We start from the raw sequence: 25,713 nt of genomic DNA on the forward strand, positions 1-25,713 counted from the left end.
GACCTTGATACTGCAACAGCAGATATGGGTCTATTTACTTTGTTAGGAATAACTGTAGAACAAACAAACATAGACCTTGATACTGCAACAGCAGATATGGGTCTATAGGCATGTATATAAAGTACCTGATGATATTATATATAAAACAGCAGATATGGGTCTATAGGCATGTATATAAAGTACCTGATGATATTATATATAAAACAGCAGATATGGGTCTATAGGCATGTATATAAAGTACCTGATGATATTATATATAAAACAGCAGATACGGGTCTATAGGCATGTATATAAAGTACCTGATGATATTATATATAAAACAGCAGATATGGGTCTATAGGCATGTATATAAAGTACCTGATGATATTATATATAAAACAGCAGATATGGGTCTATAGGCATGTATATAAAGTACCTGATGATATTATATATAAAACAGCAGATATGGGTCTATAGGCATGTAGTACCTGATGATATTATATATAAAACAGCAGATATGGGTCTATAGGCATGTATATAAAGTACCTGATGATATTATATATAAAACAGCAGATATGGGTCTATAGGCATGTAGTACCTGATGATATTATATATAAAACAGCAGATATGGGTCTATAGGCATGTAGTACCTGATGATATTATATATAAAACAGCAGATATGGGTCTATAGGCATGTAGTACCTGATGATATTATATATAAAACAGCAGATATGGGTCTATATGCATGTATATAAAGTACCTGATGATATGATATATAAAACAGCAGATATGGGTCTATATGCATGTATATAAAGTACCTGATGATATGATATATAAAACAGCAGATATGGGTCTATATGCATGTATATAAAGTACCTGATGATATGATATATAAAACAGATTCCTGAACCTAAAAAATAAGATGAATCTTACTCGTGATTTTCTGATGTTTCCGACTGTGTCAAATCTTCCATCTCTTTATCAAGATGGGAACTCACTTCCTGTGCCTATTGTGGAAAAGAATATAATTAATAAAAATATGGAAAACCACAAACAAGACAGCATTTTTCCAAATTTCAATTTTATGAAGGAGAAATACCATATACACTCGCTTAAAAGACGAGTCCAACTGTAAACTGCACAGACCCAGATCTGCTGTTGCATAATGCACTGGTGGATATTGGTCTGTGCAGTTTGTTGGAGTAATCAGTAGAAAAAAACAACATAGACCCTGATCTGCATGTGCATTATGCAGATCATCATCTTTGTTGTTTGCAGTTTTCTTCAAGTTTGTGGGAAAATAGAAAACTAGAACTGGATTCTGAATGGGATATTAATATATAATCACTTATCAAATGAGTCAAACTACAAATAACAAAGATCCTGAACTGCTGTCGCATAATGCGCCTGCAGATCAAGATCTATATTGTTTGTTCAACCGATTACTCCTAACAAATTGCATAGACCCAGATCTGCTGGTGCATTATGTGATGGCAGATCTGGGTCTACATAGTTTGCAGTTGGACTTGTCTTATAAGCAAATTTACATGGTAATTAAATCTAACAAGAGTAACTTGAAAGGACTGACACTCCAAAAAGAATTTTCCAGGAGTTCCAGATGAGATCATTTCTACTTTTTAACTGATAAGTACAGAAACCATCTCTGATATTCCTGGGCAATGAACTTTATCAAATCAGCTGACTGCTATATTAGTATCCAGTGACTAATTACTCCCAGTTAATATACTACTTATGCACCCTATGTTATGCACAAGTTGCACAACACTTTGTTTCAAAGGTAACAAAAAATACTGAATGCATAAAGTTCTAAATATCAAAAGGCACAAGTATCAAAGTTTTAGAGATACCTCAAAGATCTGAGAGTTATGCTCTGGAAATGAAAATCTTCATTAACAGACAGACAGACGGATTAAAGAGACAGGCACAGTAACAACTATATCGCCTTGCAGGGTTCATACACCTTTGGTGTGACAAAATTCAAGGACTTTTCAAGGACTTTATCCAATTTTTTCAAGGACCCCGAAGTCCAGTGCACTTTAGGTATATTTATCAATGGCCATTTAAAGGATTAGTGAGAATGTTGTTATTTCCTGACAAGGGGCTTAATAATATTTGTGCAACAGGCTTGAGACTTTACAACAGAGAATTTAAAAAACAAATCCTAGGAGAACAACAACACTTTATTTCTAAGAAAAACAAACGAATTCAGATCTTTATATGAAGAACAACTCCCCCTCCATAGATTACATAGCTAATAAGGTACACTAGGTTCAAAAGTTCTTTAAATTCTTAACTCCAACTACACTACAAGCGCAACAAATGGAGATCAGAGTCTGCTTTTATAAGATTCACAAATCATCGTATGAAGAACAAAATAAAATGGAAGGATAAAAAGTAGAATAGTCACAATCTTTTCTTTAAATTCTACACTATAATTTGCACACATGATCACACTATAACTGAAGACTTTGTAAGTTCTAATTTTTTAAAAATGGTCTACAATTTCATTTTTGATAGTTTCCATTCCTGACTGCGTGTACAGTTTCTTTCTTCAATGCATTAGTTTGTGTAAAAAAGGGGATTTTCCGGAAGCTTCTGCCTTTTCATATAATTTGTCTGATATTTTCTCAAGATGCATGATGCGTCCTCAATCCTCATGCATGATATGATGCATTCACACGGCATCTTAAAATCGTCCACTGCAAAAGTATGCCACGTTTTACCACGTCTAATTTTTTTATATCTGCTGTGGCATGATTGCTCATCAAAATTTTACAGGTATATTTACATGTAGATGTAAGTATATTGAGTAGAAAGCAGCCTTAGTGTTAACAGGCGTACAGCCATAATTTATGCACAATGTTTAGTCGCGATGCCGAAAAAGTAAATAATAGACTTCCAAATTTTAGAGCACATGCCAAAAAACAGAAGCTTGGATGTACAATAAGAACAAATTGTGACCATTTTGGTGTATTTTTTCATCATCTTTTGTTTCAAGAGTTTGAACAGCTGATTCACCATGATTTGAAGTACAAAGATGTACCACTGACACAGAAAATAAACTGATGAAAAAGAATGATCATTCGAAAAGATTCAAGCACTTTTTAATGCTCTCTACAGTCAGATCCATGTGCAATTATAAATATCTGATTGGTCATGTGTTGTAAATCACCCAACATCAAACAGTTTTATTTCAATTATATGATATAATGGTATGAAAAGAAACTTTAGTACATTCATTTGTCGATTAATTTCATATTTTTCAAGGACCAAGGCTTATTTTCAATGACTTTTCAAGGTAAAAACTATTTTGAAGTAATTTTCAAGGATAAATCCAAATTCAAGTAATTTTCAATGTACCGTATGAACCCTGCCTTGTATGTTGGGGGTGGGGAATAATAAATGAAACTAAATATACGGATATTTAAATTCTAATAATTACACAGTCATATCCTAAGTATGGATATTTAAATTCTAATAAGTACAGTCATATCCAATATATGGATATTTAAATTCTAATAAGTACACAGTCATATCCAATATATGGATATCGAAATTCTATTAATTACAGTCATACCCAATATATGGATATTTAAATTCTAATAAGTACACAGTCATACCTAATATATGAATATTTAAATTCTAATAAGTACAAAGTCATACCCAATATATGGATATTTAAATTCTAATAAGTACACAGTCATATCCAAATCAGCTATACTACAACACTAATGCTTTATTGCCAACTGTATTTATCATAACAAAATTACTTGAATAGTCCTTTTCAACTTAATAAGAAAATGTACAATATTCAAACAATTATTACTGTATAAAACCATTTAATCTCTAATGTGGTACATTTACAATATTGTCATAATGTTCAAACATAAGGCAGTTCATACCAATGAACTTTACAGTACTTTATGAAACAAAACATCAAATTAGTTCAGCACAAGAAATTGTAAATAATTTTCATGTCAAATTTATGAAATTGTTTGAAGCATTTCAATGTATGGCCTGTCAAGATGTGCAAAACACTGAAATTAGTCATTTTTAAAAATAAAATTTACAACATCTTAAGTAAAACTATCTTTATAACAAATCTATTTTAATGTGTATATAAATGTTTCATATACACAACACACAAACAGTATTTACCTCTTTTAGTTTCTTCTGTGTCTCTAGGTATGTCTTGTGAAGTTCATCATGTTTGACCTTGATCTGAAACAATTAAAAAAAGTATCCTAAAGGCATTCCATTATTTCATCTGCAATGACTTTCACAGATATCAACTAGATCTGACTGAAAATGAAGGGCAATTATTTAAATCTGGATCGCACAGAGCCAAATATATACAGACAGTTGAGATTTTAGCAATGCAAAGTGGAGTTGTAAGCTCATTAACCCTTTGTGCCTCATTTATATATCATAAGGTTGTACCTTACCTCTGAGCTCTGTAATGTCAACCTCATTTATATGTCATAAGGTTGTACCTTACCTCTGAGCACTGTAATGTCAACATCATTTATAATATAACAAAGTGGGCACTATTACAGAAAAGGAGAAAGATGCAGTCCTACCATGATACAAATTATTGTAGACTTTCTACCTGCATTAAAAGAAATACGTCGGGAAAAATACAATTTTCAAACCCTATTTATTCAATTTAAAAATTACTGGTGTTGGAACTGAAGTCTGGATTTTAGATTTTCTGGCCTTAGATCTGAAGCAGACCAGTATTACTGCAAATCGGAGATCTGGAGAAAAAAGGGATCAAGATATAAAAATCATGGTCGAATTTGAAAATGTCACATTTTCAACCATGTACACTTGTACAACTGAAATAGCCAATTAAAAACATCTAAGCATCTGGCTAAATAAGAATCTGTAAGAAAAGATGGGTCTCAATGCATTCAGAATTAATCCAACAGTCCAGAAAATTAATTTCCCTGCCCCATTTCAAGGCTAAAATAGAAAGAATCTCCAGGGGACAATGAGTTAACAGTGCAGACAGATAGTGGGAGTTTTTTTTAACAGTACAGAAATTTTAGTTATTTAGTGATCACAGAGCCAAATCTAACCAAATTTACATCCATAAATATTATTAGCCTTACTAGATGCACAATCACTAAAATTAAACTAGCCAAAATTAAATTCCTCTTTTTGACCAAAATTGCCAACTGTAAATATGTGAAAAAAGCTATATAAATAAACAAATTAAGTCTGAAGGTAATGTATCAAAGGTAATAGTTATGTTAATCATCTATGGTTTCACTAAACCAAACAGTTTTACTACGAACAAAACATGACAGTGCTTCTATAACATATATCACTGCACTCCTGTTTTCTCTCCTCTAAATTAAATTCCTTGGGCTATGTTTTGGAAGTGGGGAGGAAGGTATTGATAGACCAAGGGGCTGATATGCTTCTAAAAAGTTGTCTTCTCATGTCCATTAATCGTGTGTGTGTGTGTGTATATATATATATATATATATATATATATATATATATATATATATATGAAGTGAGGTCTCAATAATTTTGAAGCTATGATCTGTGTGCCTCCTGGGCATGACCCAGGCGTCTCATCAAAATACCATATGTTATGTGCTGACATCCTGTCTTCTGGGGAACCCAATACAATTCAAACAAATTCAACACTTGTTATACATACATACATACATACATACATACATACATACATACATACATACATATATGTGTGTGTGTGTGTTTAACTTTTGCCCATGGTTGTAGATTGTAAGGGTCATTTTGTAAACAACATAAACATTTTGTCCATGACTGTACACTACAGTTTAATCCTTTATCTCATGTAAGTGCCTTTGGATGCCTCTGCCCCATTCTCATGGAAGCACCTTTGGAACCTCTACCCGATTCGCATGGAAGCAAGTTTCGATGCCTCTACACCATTCTCATGGAAGTACATTTGGACACCCACTGTAAACATCAGCCATTTTGGGCTGGTTCTGGTGGTGCCATCTTTGGGGAAATCCCACTATTAGATACTACATTCATTGATGTGAATGGCCATTACATCAGATCACAAGGTCGCTGCTTAAGCTCTAGTCATAATCTGCTATTTAAAGTAACTAGGTCAGATTTTCCACTCTCCAAAATGGAGTCCACAGATTTCATTCAGTGCTTTCTGGAGATTACATGATTAGAATCACAGCTATTAAAGCTTCAATAACATAGGTAAAGGCTCTGATGTTGATATAGGCATCAATGAGTTTTTATAATTTACCAAAGTCAGGTGACGTAGACAAAGAACTGTTAAATTTTTGAGTATGAGAAATGGCAGCTACATTGGTCACATGGCTTCAATGGTTTGATGGTGAATGAGGTCTCTCAAGATTTTAAAGAACATAAAAAATTCTTCTGTGAAATATAATTATACAACTACAAAGATCAGATTTTACTATTAAATCTTTCTATACATAATAGATGTGTACCAAAAATGTAAAATGGGTAAAATTGATGCTGAACGTAACACATACTACACTGCTGTAACAGTTAACTGGAAGGCCTACGTGTATGGGTCAAATAAGTAACAGGTGTTCTATTTATAGCGCACTGCACTGTGTAACTTTAGTACATGTATATCAAATGCCTACAAAAGCCATACACTCTATGAGATAAAGGGGTAAGATAGTGATCATTTGTAAACATTTTTATTTGGATTTGAGTTCAGGACATTGGTTTTTCACTAATCTTTGTCAGGTAGTTTGTTAAAATTTAAGTATATAAACCTGATCTTGTTTACGAATTTGATGGGAACATGACCTACATCCTAGTCATCTTATTGTGTCTTATGTTTCTTTTATGAAGATTGTGATCAAAATAATTACTCAGTCCTATTTTAACATCTGTCTAGTGGAATCAGTTTTTAAGTTGTGTTCAGTTGTAATTTGAGAGGATTTATTTAAATTACTCATCAGAATTACAGTGCTCATTAATCCTTTTGGCCTAAATCACTATTTTTTTGATTAGTGTGAATTCATTCAAAGACCTTCTGGATTATATCCTTGTGGCACATCAGCACAGTTCAAGATTGGAATTCATCCAGAACACTCTATACTTTTGGATTTGTGCTAGAAATTTTAGGACAATTTGGGATATAATTAACAATACTGTAAGTTCCTTTTAAATTTTCTCTTTGTATTCTAGGGAAATAAATTATTTTGTTAAATTATACTAAACTTGTTGGTTTCACTCATTTCTGTTAGTTTAAGAACAAAGAGTCATAAAAAACTGTTGTGCACTTCTACAGACCACTTCAATCATATTCAAAAGCTGAAAGTCTCTGTTTTGAATATTGTACGAGGAGCAGTGTAATATTACCAATGCATGCATAACACTTATCCAATCATAATGCATTAGGAGGACATCTACTATCTTGCAAATCCAGCCCCATCCAATCACATCTTTCAATTCTGACGTTTCAGCAACAGAAATGTATACAAGTTATCTGCTTAAAAAGGTGCAAGTCGGGCTAAAGTGGTCTTGATGCCAAACTCTGTCAATTGTCATCATTTACTGCTATAGTGGATGTGCATGTTCTTCTGGGAATGCCACTGTTGGGAAGGCATGGGAAGTTGTGCCCATGTTATGATAAGGTAACATTTCTTACTCTAAAGAATTGTCTTGAAATACATTACCTGATCATAATGTCCAGAAAATAAGTATGAGGAGACAGTTACAGCCTCCTAAGTTGGTTCGTCTTCAGGCGTGTGTAAAGCAGTTTCCTGATGGAAGTGAGTGAGTGTGTGTGTGTGTGTATGTATGTATGTGTGTTTGTGTATGTATGTATGTACGTGTTTGTCTGTATATATGTGTGTGTATGTATGTATGTGTGTGTCTGTCTGCATATATGTACGTGTGTGTATGTGTGTGTATGTATGTAAGTATGTGTCTGTATGTATGTGTGTGTGTATGTATGTATGTGTGTGTCTGTCTGCATATATGTACGTGTGTGTATGTGTGTGTGTATGTATGTAAGTATGTGTGTGCGTGCATATGTATGCATGTCCTGCTACAGCCATTTGTTAATATACTGACCTCCTCTAGTTTGGTTTGCTGTTGCTCTATCTGCTTTCTAAGAGCTGCAGTGATTCTCTTGTGTTGCTGGGCTCCACCCACCCTCTCACTCTTCTCTATCTGCTCTATCTCAGATTGCTGGAAAGAGATGTAACAAGAGGCCCAAGTAGATCTCACATCATTCACCTGCTAATATGTACCTAATACCAAAGGCAATGGAAGTTGGCAGAGAACTCTTTGTTTGTAGGATGCATTCTGTCCGAATTTCTACAAATTTCTATTGACTGGTTAAGAAAAAAGTTGTTTAAGTTTCTCTAATTTTACAGTAACTGTCATTAGATCAGCATCAGTTTTTGTATAAATTGAATTGCCATTACATCAAGATGATTTCTGTCAAATTTGGTTTTGTGGTTTAGGAAGGATAAATTGAACATCACTGGGATTCAATCAGTTGCATTCCTCATGTTTTTTTTATTGTTGGAATCCATAATATAAGGATTATACTCAAATTTGATGAATTTGCTACTGATAAATCTGAACTCAACTTCTGCCTTTGTAAACACTTTAAGTTAGAAAACAGTAACATAATTTTTGTTACATATTCAAACTAAAATACCATAATGCAAAAAAAACCAAACAAGCTGCATGCACAAAGGACTTATTTTCAAACCAAACACAAGATTTTTCATATTTTGCTTACTAATATAATCTGATGACATTCATACATGTCACGTCACTTGAAAAAGTTTTCTTTTCAACAATTAGCTCACAAGAATCAAACATTACTAAACATAAGGATTAACAGATGAATATTATTGGTGACTCTGAACCACATTTTCCTGGACATAAATTTATGGCCAACTCATCACCCTGATCAGTCTAATGCATCCTGGGAAATGTATTTAGTTGCTTTTTTTCTTGGCACGATATAGCCCATATTTAATTCATTAACCCTGATGCCAAATTTATGTGCCATGAGGTTGTACCTAATTCCGAGCTCTGTACCATCAACATACCAAATAATGCAGACTTTTTACTCGCATTACAAAATATGGCAGGAAAAAAATCACGTTTGATACCCAATATTTTTAGGCAAAAAATTACCAGTTTCCAGAACTGAAGTTTGTGTCCAGATTTCAGACTTTTTTGCCTGAGATGTAAAGCAGACTGGTTCAAACTGCACGTGGATGACTGAACCTTTGCAGCAAGTAGGATAAGTTTGAGATTTGGAGTAAAAAGTGGCCAGATACGAATATGATGTGTCCAATAGGCAAATAACACCCTCCAAAAAATGTTAAATTTTTACCATTCTGCACATGTGTGAGCATCTTTAATAGACCTAAGCATCCAGCTAAAATAATCTCTCACATTTAGAAGAATTTTGATGTATTCAGAAGTACCACAAAAATGCATTTCCTACCCCCATTTCAGGTGAAAATAACAATAATCTCCAGGAGTTAATGAGTTAAAAATGCTGCTACAATCAACAAAACACACAAGAAAAAACCTAGTTCATTCACAGACACGAACATGCTCAGATGAAAATAACAAGTTTGTGTTCAGTGGAACATATATGATATTCAATGAACTTCTTGAATTTCAGGGTCCAAACTTAAGATATATTGAGAAGAACACTTACTATCTCATATAGATTCCCAACATGTCTCCATAAATTTTAAATTCTTAAAATCAATTCTCCTGGCAACATTTTTTCTAAAAAAAATATTTTCTAATTAGCCAGGATAAAAAGAGTTTCACTTAAAAAATATCTAACCAAAGGTCAATTGACTACAGACACTGATACTGAATAGGAATATCCAATCAAATGTCAGTTGACTACAGACACTGATATTGAATAGAAATATTCAATCAAATGTCCGTTGACTAAAGCCAGTGATGCTGAAAATAAATGCCACTCAGCAAGATAACAAAGTTATATTGCAAAGTGTTTACCTTTTCTGCATATTCAGATGCAATTTGCTGTATTTCTGCTGACTGCATCCCTACTATAGAGCCCACAGCACTGGCTGTTAGTTTTCCCTGCATGCAAAAAAAAATCAAATATGCAAGCGGCAAAATCAAATATGCAAAGCAAACTGGAGAGCAACTAAATGAGACAGGACAATCCAATATTTTCTCAAAATATGCAACATCCAAAATTTTATCACAAAGTAGCATTTTTAACATTAAGGTTTGATAGGATATTGTGACCAGCAGATGTAAATAGGAATTTTGGTCTCAAATCTATATTACAGACACAAACATTTTCTTATAATACTACTATCAGTGTTTAGCATTAAAAAAGATAAAATTTAGAGTGAAACAATTATCTTCCACAATTTTGTCGAATTATTTTTTTGTCTTCTAAAATTTTTTTCCCTACATACATAGTTAGGTGCATGGCATAAATTTATACATGTATGATACTTTAATATTCTAAGCCAAAGCTATGGTGAATATAAAGTGAAGACAGATTAAACAGATTATTGTTAAAGTGCCATATTCTAAGATGCTGAGCCTGTGCACTCTGCTGCTGGCCTCCATTTATAAGCAAGTACATAGTTAGTTTTTTCGGTCTGGTTATTTTATACACAATAAGATTAACTTTTTACACAGTTATGTTCTTTTTTATTTTATAGGTATTTATATATGTAGGCCATAGGTCTAGCTGAACTGAGTATTAGCTGATGGAACAAACACGCATGCACAAACTTCTTACATCCGGTGTATCCATGGCTGACATCCCACTCATAAGCATGTTGATTCTTTTCTGAAAATGAAGAAAAAAAGACATGAAACACCAATCACTAGTGCAACATCAACAGTGAGAGCAAAAGGTTGGACACAAGAAGACATAAATATAATCCTTGACTGAAGATGACTATGACTGCATTTAGCATAATTAGATTTTTGCTAAATTTAAGGGTGCAAGATTAATATAAAAGATACAGCACAGGAATGGATCATCAAAAACAGCATTATTCTGCGTTCGATCTGACAAGCATGAATCTTCAAACAGCAGTATATTCTATATTTGTTTTGTACTTTTTGTACATTTTATTCATGACTAAGTTGTACTGATTACCTATAGCTACATTTTATGAACATGTACAGGCTCTATATTAACATGTCAAGAGTGACAAAGACTGCATAGAATCTATAAATAGCTATGATCAAATTACTGATAATAATATTCGAAGTAAAGATGCTGACAAGTTTGGGGTATTTTCTGATTGGCTAGTGGGGTCAGGTGGGTTCTTAGAAGAATTTCTACTTCCTATTGGATGGGTTTGGTCAGGTAGGTTCTTACACAATGAGACATATTTGCATGTCACATAGGAGCAGTACCAAAACTCATTTCCACCTTTTTTAATGTGGTGCTTAGATACTATTTGACAGCAAACATTTGTTAGGACTATTCAACGCATTATATGGAATGCTCAAAGAACTACAATAGTTATTCTGAAACTACCATGAATTATTCATGGAGTTTTGGACAATGCCATTTTGATAAATCAGGACTGTGGCAGACCAGTGCATTTGAGGATTTAAAATTTATTCAGAATAGTTGATTATTTTGGACCTGGATAAAACTATTTTAGGATTATTTTAGATTCAAATCATAATACTGTTTTTAAGTTCCTTTTATATTTTCATTTTTATAACTTTGATGATTAAATTATTTATTAAGGTTTACAAAACTTGGTTTCACTTCTTTCTGTTACTTAGTTTATGACCTGATAGTCATAATATATTACACTGGGTAAGTACGAAAAAAGACAGTTTCTCCTAAAAAAATTAATTGAAGAAGATTATGATATCTCTTATGCTGCATGGTTGCAGTTTCGATATCTGCTCTGGCCAACCCAAGTTGGCTGCCTGATTGTGTCCTTATGATATAGCCATTAATGTCTTCATGTTTTTAAAACTCACAAAAACAAACCCAAGAACAATGAAACAGACAGAGATAATCCTGAAATTAATGTGTTCATGTTGTCGAAACCCACAACAACAACAAAAATTTAAAATCTATGAGACGGACAGTGAGATAATCCTAAACCTCTTCCTCAGCCTGTAGTTCCTCCAATGTTTTCTCCTCCTCTTTAGCCCCAATCCCAGAAGCAGCAGCTTTCTTCTTGGCTGATTTCTCCTCATCCTAGAAGAAGAACCAAGCATGAAATGTATCAACAATATGAACCTGACATTTGAAGTGTACACATATTGGTCAATATACTTTGACATTTGTATTGATATCTGATAAGGGCTGTTCCAGTAAAGCATACCTGGGACCCAGGGAATGCACTTTTAACATTGGGTACTCATCAATAGATGCAATTTATAATTTTCTTATCATTTTCATATGAACTCTGTGAAATCAATGTACCCTGGCATATATTTTTTAAAAACTGCCTTCCTTGGGTACCAAATATGCTTAAATGGAACAGCCCTTATATTGTATTGATATCTAATTATTTCTGAGACCAGTACAGTCCTTAATTCCAAGCTTTAATATACAAGAACTAAAAAACAATATAATACACCAATTAAAATTTTAGAACTTTGTGGTTAATGGAAAGAAGCTACATATTTTGGCATTATAATATGAGTGCATATTTATAAATGCTACTTACTTGTCAAACTAAAGAGCTTTGACAAAAAAAATAACTAAAAGAAATGAAATCTGACAGATATTTTGAAGGTGAAAAATGCCTCAAATTGGAACATTTATAACAAGAGTCCCTTGGTGAGACTAATGCTCTAATGATCCAAAAGAATGTCCATAAATTAATGCATTGTTTATACGTTTATATACATGAGAAAAAAATGTCTCACTATGCTTATATACACAAGATAAAAATTACCTTTTCTGCTTTTTCTGATTTGCTGAAACCATACCTCCTGCAATAACATCACAAATAGGTCAGAAAAATTAAATACTATTTTTCTTTTTTTTAAAGGAATTACATTCAACATATAATAGTGGGGAGCAAAACAAATTGTCTAAAAGATGACTAAGTCCATTAAAGTGACTACTTATTACAGATTATCATGATGATCTTGACTTTGTTACTGAAATAATTTGTTTTCAATGGTAATAATTTTCTTGCAAAGGAGGGCATGTTCATTTGTACCTGAATTCATGAATTTGGAAAGAAGCTCCATTGTCTTACAGCAAGATAATTGCTAAATGGTTCTTAAAAACTACAAAATCCCACCCCCAACAGTGTATTCACAGCACTGTAAAGGACGGCTGAAGTTTTCAGCAACTGCTTCAGATGCAGTTATACTGACTAATATATATTTACATGTATGCATCAAACATGTCTGTCAATAGATAACGTGAGTAATATGGGATTTCTAGACTGTTTTCTCCATTTCAGGTATTTACTAATGAACAAAATTTGTAAACAAAGACCAACTGCTGTCAAATCTGTTACTTTGTCTCCCTGGTAAAAATAGGTGATCAAGTGTCACAGAATCAATGGTCTTAGTTTCATAATGATTCATCCCAAGTATAAAAATAAATCAATTAAGGGGCTTAGGAAATATAAACAATTAAAAAATTGTAACCATAACCTGAATACAAATTTTCTATAATTGTGACCTTGACCTTGACCACACAGTAAAGGGCAAGTAATCATGTCATAGAATGAATTGTTGTAATTTTACAGTGAGTTATGAGTCATGTATGACTTAGAAAATCTTTGCAAATTAAGAACTTAAAATGAAACCTTAACAATTGTTCATGCTGCCAGCATTGGCACTCAAAACAATGGCTCAACAAACTGGGAATCCAAAGGTTGATTAGTATATATATCTGCCATATGAAGAAATAATGTAAGTTGAGTTCCATGGAGGAAACAGTGGCCAAAAAAAATCACCTGTTTTGCTTGTAATCAATGTCATCCAAACTAAGTTTTACAGATTTCAAGTTTTTTATGTCCTCTGTAAATTTTTCTGTATGGTCTGGTTATATTCCACAGAGGCAAAAAGAAGCAATAGTTAAGAAACTGCAAGGAACACCAATGCCTCATCAATGTGCCTGAGAAACTGACATATACACCAAATAAAAGCTGACATATGGATGGAGGAATGGACATACAGATGAACAAAGGTAATACTATATGACCCTTACAAATTTGTGACTGGGCATACAAACTGATGATGAATATAACAAATAACAAACAACAGTTAAACAAAAGGCAACATTTTAACTTGCCATACTGTTTAATAATTTGTTTTTCTGGGCATGAAATTTAACCATTTTGCAGCAACTGACATTTTGATTGGTCCTTGAATTTGTGGACAATTTTTTGATGGGTATGCAGATACTACAGCCATCACTGAATTCGCTATTATTCATGGGTTCCATTTTTCATGAGGTCTATCGTTGATAAAATACGCAAACTTCAAGACAAAAAAACCCTGTTCATATGTGGGGAAAAAAAGCCCCTTTAAAAATCTAGAACATTAAAAAAAACTATATTTTGTAAAACAATGAAAATTGATAGCCATGAAAATAAATTTACAATATCATCTATACTTGATAACAAGTCGAGTCCAACTGCAAACTGCACAGACCCAATTTTGCCACTACATAATGTGCTAGCAGACATGGTCTATACAGTTTATTAGATGCATACCTGATCTGCTGATGCATTATGCAACAGTGAATCAAGTTCTATGTTGTCTGTAGTATTCTATGTAAACACAAGTATATATGGAAAATGGGAAGTCATGTGTCTGTATAAGGAATACTGTCTGATGCTCATAAAAAAGTGTCTTTCTGTACCTGCCATATTCCAAAAGTGTTGACTGGACTCTTGATTCTTCATCCTTCAGTTTCTCCGCATCATGTCTTTTATACTTTCTCTCTGGTTTGTATACATTCTAGAAAGGAATAACAACAATTTTAACGTACAAAAGATATCTACTTTTAATAAATGAAGCACCATCAACATTTTCCAAGTTAATGAACTTGTTAAAATCTTGAAAAGTAAACAGACATTAACAAGTAAAATCTATTTTAAAATATTTTTGTTGCACAACACAAAGAAAAATACCTGATTTCACTCTCAATTTGCTACATATAATACTACATGATAAAACTACACAGAAATGGCATTATGTTGACAACACTGCATGTCTGAGACTCAAGAAATTTCAGACATGCAGCTTTCAGTCTAGCATTAATAATGTCACCATCATATTCTGCACCAGTAAAAAGTCACCTCAAGTACATTTAGGTAAACTTTTTGGAACTGACCAGTTGATATTTGGACTGTAGCAACGTTCTTATCAACACTTGCAATGTCAGTGCTGTTCATGTCCAAGTGTGCAGTACAAGCATATATTAGACAGCACTGGTTATAGGTTCTATGGAAAGAAGTCTCATTGGGAGGGGGAGTGTTCTAATTTGGCAACTCTGCATACAATGTACCAAGTAGCATGGAAGTAGTCATAACATTGTCCTTAAAGGTTGGATGGTATTTCCTTATATGGTAAGCCAATAATGTCAGACCTGCTGTCTGTACTCAAGGTCTTGCAACTAATAATGCATGTTCCACCTTGCACAAAGGAAGGCCATATGAAAGGCTTGAAGGAAGGCTGGATGGCAGGCAGAATGGAAGGCTCAATGGTCAACTGGAAGGCTGGCTGGCTGGCTGCCAAAATGGGAAGATTATTTTTCATGATCTCTGTAAGGTTTTGCATACAATGGAATGGATGGCTAATTATGTAGCATGTTCCAATGAGAAAGCAGATTTCCTCTTGCCAGGCTGTAAGGAAGATACGGAAAGACAGTTAACAACCAGCTCAGCTAAGGGAGGACACTCTCATGAAAGCATTAGGACACTTACTGGCACAACAAAAAGCATTATTAGACAAGTGTGATGAGGGAGAGAGCAAAAATTCCCAAACAAAAGCACCTGCACTGTCAATGCCTTTACCAGTCTTCTCATCTGCAAAGATATTCATCTGATGTCATTGGGACACATCCAGAGACACTGCATTATCCATCTCTAGCTGACTGGATGTGATGGTAGCTGATGACCCTTTCCTGGGCATCTGTGTGAATGCACTTACATCATGCTATTGCATGCAACTTACCAGATCAAAAAAAGTGTAGTCCACACACATTGAAAAATATGACAATATTCACACTCGGATTCCCAACAAAGGTTACAAAACCCCTGTAGTCACCTGAACATATAAAAACAATGGATGGTTCAAAACCACAAAAATTGCTGAATGATTCATTGAGGTTATTTAGGATGATGTTACTTGTGCTTAGCAAAAGCTTCAACTGGTGCCACATAGAAGAGGCAAAAGGGAGGCAACAGGTAAGAGTTTCTTCCCTTTTGTACATGGTACATAGACCTAAAAGATAAAATGTTCGTCTTTCTGAAATTTCCAGAGTTTGTATTCCTGGCATCAATGTGATCGCGGATTGGATTCAAAAGAGATATATGGCCTCTGGTGTTCACTAGCCAATCAGCAGCAAAATCACCTCATTAATATGTGTCAATTTCAATTGTAACTGAAATCATTTAAGATCTCGATGGTATAACCTCATATATCAAATCTGTTCAAAACTATGGCCTCTACCATTTTTATTAGCTCAGCCAATCAGATGCATGATTAACATATTAATCAAACTCATCTAAGCTCCTGATGATATACCAAATCTGATGGAAATCGGACCAGAAATATGACCTCTACAGTGTTCTCAAGCCAGTGTTCATGGATGGATGGATGACAGACAAAAAGACCATACAATAAGCTCCTTCAACCTTTGGACTGGTCATCTAAAAATCTGCTTTTCTTCTAAAAAATGAAAATTCAGTTCTTACCTTGACCTCTGCAATGGATTCTGTTGCCTTGCCAACAGTAGATCTGAATATCTCATCCTGAAAGAAATGTTGATGTTCTGTGAGATTATAAATTGACACAGGAAATCATTCATCATCCAAACCCAGTGGGAGACAGAAATTTTAAAAGAATATTTTGATGTCATGGATAACTGATAATTCAATGCAGAGAAGTATACAGGGGATTTTTTTGTCTCATCTATATTATTTAAAACTCTGGATACGTGGCATCCACGCAATCAATCTTTTACAGTACTGGTTACAAATTAGTCTCTAAGACATCAAATTATTACAAAGTAAAGAACTAGTTTATAGGTCTTAAACAGGTTCAACAGTTCTAACCACCCTGACAGGTTACATCCATTGTGTAAGCATCTCCCTGAAACAGGCCAATCTCATCAAGAAGCCAAAGGTCAACAGGCAGATTCTATGATCAGAACACTGCTGAAAAACATTAACAACCTGTTGACCATGATGTGGGGTAACAAAAAATGACTACTATGTCTCCTTTGCCACTAAAGTGGGCTTGATAAGAACAGATTCTAATGCTAAGTCAATATAATCTATTTGGAAACACTTGCATGGATGTATGCAAGTCTGAATAACCTCAGTTCTAATTAGTATTTACAAGATTTTCAAAACCTGTTTCAAACCACCATTTTGGTTTGTTTCTTTGATATGCTTCATACACCACTGGAAGCAGGGCAGCAACATTTTTATTAGCTAATCAAAACATCACAAAGTCAGACTGTTCTAATCAATGCAGTGTAAAGATCTGAATTTAATTAGATTCTTAAAAAGTTACATCATCAAGTTTCGACAGCCAAATCAGGCAGGAAATAAGGTCATATTGGACAGTTGCCTCACTCAAAGCTCAATTTTTATTTACTTTGAGCTGATTGCTTAATGACGGTTATACAGTTTATATTTACTCAATGCAGTTAATGCAAGTATGGCTCAATTGTTAATGTGTAGGGAGATCACTTGTATAGAGATGTATAATATTTAAATAGAAAGGACAGCAACTGGATATGATGGCAAACTGACTGGAAATTATTGTGATGAGAGGATGGAAATAATAGTACTGAAATAATTTAAATAGGTTTTAAGTGATATTGTTGAATTTATTAACCATTCAAAACAAAATTATGAAGTGTAAATCACTTTTATTATAGTTCAGGGATCTCAAACACGTGGCCTGCAGACCATGGTGTCATTTCCTGCGGCCTTAAAACAACACCTGGAATTTGTAAAACAATTAATAATGCACATTTCTTCTTCAAAGCCTGTCAACGGTGTACAAAAATTAGATTTTTTTACATCATTTACTTCTTCAACTGGCACTCCTTCAGTGGTCTTGTGGTTAAAGCATCTGCCTCAGATGTGGGAGGTCATGGGTTTCGATCCCAGGCCAAGCGAAACCAAAGACTTATAAAAGTGGCACTAATAGCTGCCTTGGTTGGCGCTCAGCATTTAGAGGTTAGTGTTAGGACTGGTCAGCCTGGTGCCAGGATATTCTGTATTTGGTGTATTTCAAGAGGCTAGTCCATACAATAAAATATTAAATAATGTGCAATCTTTGACATACAAATCCATACATATACTCACAGAAATATCTTTTTGTTTACAATACCCCACAAAACTGATATGCATGAAAATAAAAAAAAGACAAAAACAAGAGAGTTTCAGCAGTTAATATCACTGATTTCATTAATCACTTCTAACAAACTGCCTATGCAACTTCAACAGTCTGAATCAATGCCTTTATATAGGAATGCATTATGAGAACCCTGAAGGCTTGTCTGAAACCAACATTGTTTGGTTCCCACTAATAACATGTACACAAAATTTCAATGTAATTTAATCTTTGTTTGCAACTTTTGCAACTCTCTCATACATTGGGAAAAATTGTATAATATGGAAATATTCAAATTACAATGTTAATTATAATAACTGTAAATAATATCTACAGGAAAGTTTAAAATGGAAATTACAGAAATTAAGTTTCAAAATATTAAAAAATTACAAATTTGATAAAAATTTTAACAGCAAAGGAAATTATAACCATTCTTAGAACTTATGAGGAAATGTTACACTCGCAGTAGCAACCTGTAAACTCCATAAAGTCCCAAACTAAAAAACGTTAGTCATATTTTTAGAGTGAGAATAGCAAAATACATTAGTATCCATATCATGAGGTCAGTCAACAAGCTATAAACACTGTTCCCACCCATAGAAGCTGTGACAATTTGGGAATGTCACAGCAAGGAAGGAGTTATGGATAAACACTGTTCTCACCCATAGAAGCTGTGACAATTTGGGAATATGTTATAGCAAGGAAGGAGTTATGGATAAACACTGTTCCCACCCACAGAAGCTGTGACAATTTGGGAATATGTTATAGCAAAGAAGGAGTTGTGGATAAACACTGTTCTCAATCACAGAAGTTGCGACAATTTGGGAATATGTTATAGCAAGGAAGAAGTTAAGATAAACACTGTTCTCATTCACAGAAGCTGTGACAATTTGGGAATATGTTATAGCAAGGAAGGAGTTATGGATAAACAGTTCCCACCCACAGAAGCTGTGACAATTTGGGAATATGTTATAACAAGGAAGGAGTTATGGATAAACAGTTCCCACCCACAGAAGCTGTGACAATTTGGGAATATGTTATAGCAAGGAAGGAGTTATGGATAAACAGTTCCCACCCACAGAAGCTGTGACAATTTGGGAATATATTAAAGCAAGGAAGAAGTTATGGATAAACACTGTTCCCACCCATAGAAGCTGTGACAATTTGGGAATATGTCACAGCAAGGAAGGAGTTATGGATAAACACTGTTCTCACCCACAGAAGTGGCGACAATTTGGGAATGTGTTATAGCAACGAAGAAGTTATGGATAAACACTGTTCTTATTCACAGAAGCTGTGACAATTTGGGAATATATTAAAGCAAGGAAGGGGTTATGGATAACTAGGACATTGTTTTGAGCTGCTATTTTGCTCCAATTTAATAACTCTGAATATCAAATTACCATATATGCTCAATTATACATCAAGTCCAAATACAAACTGCACAGAGACAGCTCTGCTGATCTAACTTACATAATATTCAAAATAATCTTGTGGTTACTCAGGACAAGTTTAATTGTTTTTAACAGGTCAATTAAAGTTTTTCAACGTGCCTGGTAATGATTCCCAGAAACATAAGCCCTGCCTTATCCTTCCTTGATAATATCTAGAATCAAGATACATTTTTATTCGATTTGATGAAAACCTTCATTTTTGGACATTAACAAAATCTTGTTCAAACACATTTTTTTCATACATTTTTATTTCTGAAATGAGCCATCATGCATCCGAACACATAAAGGCTTTCACTATAAGCAATAACAGTACCATTACCTTTTCATAAGGGAAAAAGGCATATGGATTTCATCAACTAATAACTGTACCTTTTACTTTCTCATAAGGGTAAGGGGAATGGATTTCACTGTAAGTGTTAACTTTTACCTTTACCATCTCATATGATTAAGGGGGAATGGATTTCACTGTAAGTAATAACTTTATCTTCAACTTCTCATAAGGGTAAGGGGAATGGATTTCACTGTAAGTAATAACTGTACCTTTACCGTATCATAAGATTAAGGAGGAATGGCTTTCACTAAGTAATAACTGTACCCTTTACCTTCTCATAAGGGTAAGGGATTTCACTGTAAGTAATAACTGTACCTTTACCGTATCATAAGATTAAGGAGGAATGGCTTTCACTCTAAGTAATAACTGTACCCTTTACCTTCTCATAAGGGTAAGGGAATGGCTTTCACTGTAAGTAATAACTTTACCTCTACCTTTTCATAAGAGTAAGGGTTTTCACTGTAAGTAATAACTGTACCTGTTACCTTCTCATAAGGGTAAGGGGAATGGATTTCACTGTAAGTAATAACTGTTCCTGTTACCTTCTCATAAGGGTAAGAGGAATGGATTTCACTGTAAGTAATAACTATACTTCTACCGTATCATAAGATTAAGGAGGAATGGCTTCCACTGTAAGTAATAACTGTACCCTTTACCTTCTCATAAGGGTAAGGGATTTCACTGTAAGTAATAACTGTATCTTTACTGTATCATTAGATTAAGGGGGAATGGCTTTCACTGTAAGTAATAACTGTACCCTTTACCTTCTCATAAGGGTAAGGGAATGGCTTTCACTGTAAGTAATAACTTTACCTCTACCTTTTCATAAGAGTAAGGGATTTCACTGTAAGTAATAACTGTACCTGTTACCTTCTCATAAGGGTAAGGGGAATGGCTTTCACTGTAAGTAATAACTGTACCTGTTACCTTCTCATAAGGGTAAGTGGAATGGCTTTCACTGTAAGTAATAACTTTACCTTTACCTTCTCATAAGGGTAAGGGGAATGGTTTTCACTGTAAGTAATAACTTTACCTTTACCTTCTCATAAGGGTAAGGAGAATGGTTTTCACTGTAAGTAATAATTGTACCCTTTACCTTCTCATACGGGTAAGGGGAATGGTTTTCACTCTATGTAATAACTGTACCCTTTACCTTCTCATAAGGGTAAGGGGAATGGCTTCTTTTCAGAGTGACAAGCAGTAAAGCCTAAAGTATTAAATCTGTGTTTTAATGTGACAAAGATAAACATCCCTGACACACAAACAGAAAGTAGTTCATCACTACAATATCTGGCCAGATATGACTGTGGTGTCCCAGAAAGAGATAAGCCTGACCAAGTAAACATATTACCTACATAACACCCAACTGTCCAGGTCAAAAACTGGTATGATTTGACTGAGAATATCAAGATAAAACTGTGTATGACAAGCTAAATTTAACTTCATGACATATTTTTGGGATGGCTATCCCATATCTAAACTCTGTATTTCCATGTATATGCACTGTATGGAACTTTCGAAGTAGATCAATCTCATCATGCATGCAGAGTCAAACCTGTCTATACAAGACATTCAAGAGACTACAAAAAGTGTCCATAATAAACAGTTGTCCTTTATACATAAACTGAAAATAATAGTAAAATTATGGAACTGAGAATGAATGTCATCTTTTATGAGCACAAGCCCCTTGCACTTAGTGTCCGTTAAGCTGTTGTTGTTGTTCTAGGGTTTAACGCCATTTTTCAGCACAAGATAGGCTATATATGGCGGCCAGTATAACTGGTGGAGGAAGAACCCTGGAAAACCCAGGGAAGAACCACCGACCCACGAGAAGCTACTGGCAGGCTTTCCCACATACAGATGCTAGCCGAGCCTTGGACTCAAACCCACGCAGACAGAGGTGAGATGGCAGTGATCCGGAATGGTGAGCGCTTCAGACCACTCGGCCACTCGGGGCCCCATGTCCGTTAAGTCTGACTTCAGATTTTAATCAAACCTCGATGAAGGGCTAAGAATGACACATCTTGAAAGGAAGTATAAAATATATGGCAAACAACACCTAGAAAAGTGAGCCTTGCCTGATCTTTCTTAAAATCAACTTTAAATAACAAGAATACAGTGGAACCTTGTTAATCTCGACATCTTTGTTCACAGTGAATATGGCTGGTTCAATGAGTTCTCCAAATTTGTATTCATGATGTCATCCTATCATATACATGTACTGTGTATCTGCTAACTGCATATGTTCTGTATATTCAATGATGGTTGAAATAAATTAATGAATACATCAATTGACTTTTGTTTATTTCACTTTATTATAATATGAACTTGTAAATACATGTCAACATACCTTTAAACAGCTAACATATCACTCTATGTACATGTCTGTACATATTATGTCAAGTTCCCAAAGAAATCTGTGTTGATATTTGGCATGGAGAGCATGACTTAAGTTTGCTGATTCAGCATGGACGCAACTGTCGACTTGCTAGTGTCTAAGGATGAGTCAGATATAATATGCCAATGGTAGCTTTTGGGTTATCTTTGGCCTGGCAAGTCTTCTGTTTTATCCTGGCCACTATCTCTACTTGACTATTTTTGCCTGATGGTGTCAACATAATAATGTAAAGCGTACAATGAATACAGATATCTCACAGTCAAATGCATCATGTTCAAGTGATATAATGCACTGTTAAAATCATAATTTACAACTATTATAAATCCTAATGAGCCAATGATTGACTTCACTTTATTTGTACAGCCATCAACAAACTGGGATTGTTACATACAAATGGCAATCAACAAAGAGACTTAGTGACACGCTCAATTTATTAATCATATTTAAAAGTGTGAATGACTTTATCCCAATTGTTAACACCCACGTTGGTGAGTACGGAAGACACTGTTCATACAATCACTGGTTACAACATGGCCACACTACTTTGAGAATTTGCACATAAATGACCACATGATCAATTTATAACTTCAATATGCTACTAGAACTGGACCAATCAGAGATTGATAAACTAACACACATCCAAATTTGCATAGGTAAATCTGTATTATCTGACTGTATTTTCATATACGATTCTTCAATTTTTCTTATTTTTGGATGACTATTTCTGATTATCGAGGCAAGTTTTATAGTACTTTGACACTTTGGTCCCTGATTTTGATTTCTGGCTCAAGAACATGGATTTCTGGATTAATGGAGCATATGTTTAGGAATCTGATGAACTGTATTCGGACAATGAAGTTTCCAGAAAAAAATCCAAATTTACAAGATTCCTCTGTACAGTGAATAGTATGTTTAACATTCTTCTACAAAGTCACTAGAAGGGCATATATATATATATATATATATATATATATATATATATATATATATATATATATATACATACATACATATATATATATATATATATATATATATATATATATATATATATATATATATATATATATATACACACATACATATATACATATACACACACACACAATGATGTACTAAGCACTTCAAGTGCAAGTCTAAACCAACATAAATTAGATAAAATAAAATTTGGGATTCTTTTATATATCCCCCACGTGGAAATAAAGTGCTAGAGTTGGCAATGAAAAACAGATAGTCAGCCAACCAGAAACACACATTTTTTCTTTTGGCCTCATTATATTTACTATGATCTGACTTTTTACTACAAAACGTATTGAATTGCAAAAAAGGTAAATTACTTAGCAAAGCCCATTTTTCTTTGAGTAACAATGAACCTGACTTCCGACCTATTGACACCAAAATCAATAAGCTGCCTCCTTAATTTAAGTGCATGCCCTCAACGATGTTGGTCAACATACAATGTCTACAAAAATAATTATGTAAGAAGAATTTTTCTGTCAGTAAGTAAGCTTGATATATGACCATTTGACGCTAAAATCACTATCATTTTGTTTTTAGCCTAACCATAAGCCAGCCACAAATTTTGGTCAAGACATGTGTTCAAGAATTGACATATTTGTGCTGATACTATTTTTTTATTTTTCAGTCAGTGACATTCATCTTTGACTTTCTTAATAGAAAAACAATAGGCTTCTTCCTTACTTTAGGTGCATGAAATCCACAAAGTTTGCTGTGCTGTAGAACTAATGTCATTGTGCGGAAAATACTTTTCTTTTTTAGTCAATGACCTTGACCTTTGAACTTTTAATCCCAAAATCAACAGGCTTCTTCCTTACTCCACACAATTTTTAAATTTTATGGACAATGTTTTAACAATAAGAATTCTGCCTTTCGGCAGTTTAAAAAAAAAAGAATATCCATATCAAATTCATCTCAATTATAAATAAAAGTATTTTTTGTGTGAGAAAAGCATTTACATGTTTGCTTCAAGATAATCCAACATAACAAGTTTAATGAGATAATAAAATAAGTGATGCTTTAAAAGTAGATCATTGTGACCTCATCTTTTCCCATGCAAAATGAATGCATCAACCCAGTTTCAATACTCTTAAAAAATCGATGTCCAAGAAAATAAGATAATTTGCAAAACCTTAACATCGTTAATGGATCAAGAAAGTAAGTCATTTCCCAAATTTAGGTCCTGTGAAAAGATTCCTAAAAGACAAATACGTTTTGATTGTTCATGCAATGATCTCTGATGAACCAATGTTCAAAGTTATGTCCAGACCACTAGTCAGATGTTGGTTGCCTGTAAGAGTATTTATATACCATAAATCTCTTTTGAGGGCAACCTCTTTACAAGAGGTCATTTTCTAACCATCCACTTGTGTGTTAAGATAGTATTACCAATGCAAGTGTCAAACAGGGCTGGAAAATACCAAGCCAATGCCCAAAATAAATGCACATGCTGAATGCTATCATATAGTGTATATTAAACCACTGGAGATTTAAGATAAAAGATCCCAAAAGACGGCAGGGCACACATTCTGCCCCCACCCCACCCCTCAGAGGATAGGATTTAGGACAAAGTGCAATGCACTCATTAAATAGGGTGGGGACAACAAAGGACATTAAAGTAAAAACTTAGCTTCCAACTGAAAAGTAGGTTCAATGTCTTACTGTATCTCTGTGAGAAGTAATCCTCATGTCACTGACCTAACTAATGTCACAAGGTCGTTGACCTCACTAATACCTCAAAGTGCCATCTATCTGCAGTGCATTTAGCAGACTCTCTCATTATCATATGATTAAGGGGAGAAAAAAAATACACAGCAGTTTAGTCTGAGGCCACAGTATAATGATGTATTTTACTATTATTACAAGTAAAGGTGTGTATTACAGGGTCCATTGTACACTATACTGTTACACTTGTACATGAAACTACATATAATTATTCCCATCAGCCA

The 25,713-nt window shown here is 34.1% G+C and overlaps 1 protein-coding gene across 2 annotated transcripts in view; it reads right to left on the reverse strand.

Moving 5' to 3' along the window:
* LOC149775961 (coiled-coil domain-containing protein 93-like) overlaps positions 1–25,713 on the reverse strand; it is a 79,124-nt gene that overhangs the window by 20,537 nt on the left and 32,874 nt on the right. Inside the window, exons 6-14 of one of the 2 annotated variants that reach the window (XM_089940863.1) lie at positions 16,911–16,967; positions 14,852–14,949; positions 12,921–12,957; positions 12,119–12,214; positions 10,778–10,828; positions 10,012–10,098; positions 8,080–8,196; positions 4,159–4,221; positions 913–986 (exon numbers count right to left, since the gene is read on the reverse strand). In XM_089940863.1, the coding sequence (XP_089796989.1) occupies positions 913–986; positions 4,159–4,221; positions 8,080–8,196; positions 10,012–10,098; positions 10,778–10,828; positions 12,119–12,214; positions 12,921–12,957; positions 14,852–14,949; positions 16,911–16,967 (680 nt within the window). The remainder of the gene's footprint in view (positions 1–912; positions 987–4,158; positions 4,222–8,079; positions 8,197–10,011; positions 10,099–10,777; positions 10,829–12,118; positions 12,215–12,920; positions 12,958–14,851; positions 14,950–16,910; positions 16,968–25,713) is intronic. The other variant, XM_089940864.1, reaches the window with a different exon arrangement.

Source organism: Sinohyriopsis cumingii, chromosome 18 (assembly GCF_028554795.1).
Source record: "Sinohyriopsis cumingii isolate HCF-2022 chromosome 18, ASM2855479v2, whole genome shotgun sequence".
Classification (NCBI taxonomy): Eukaryota; Metazoa; Mollusca; class Bivalvia; order Unionida; family Unionidae; genus Sinohyriopsis; species Sinohyriopsis cumingii.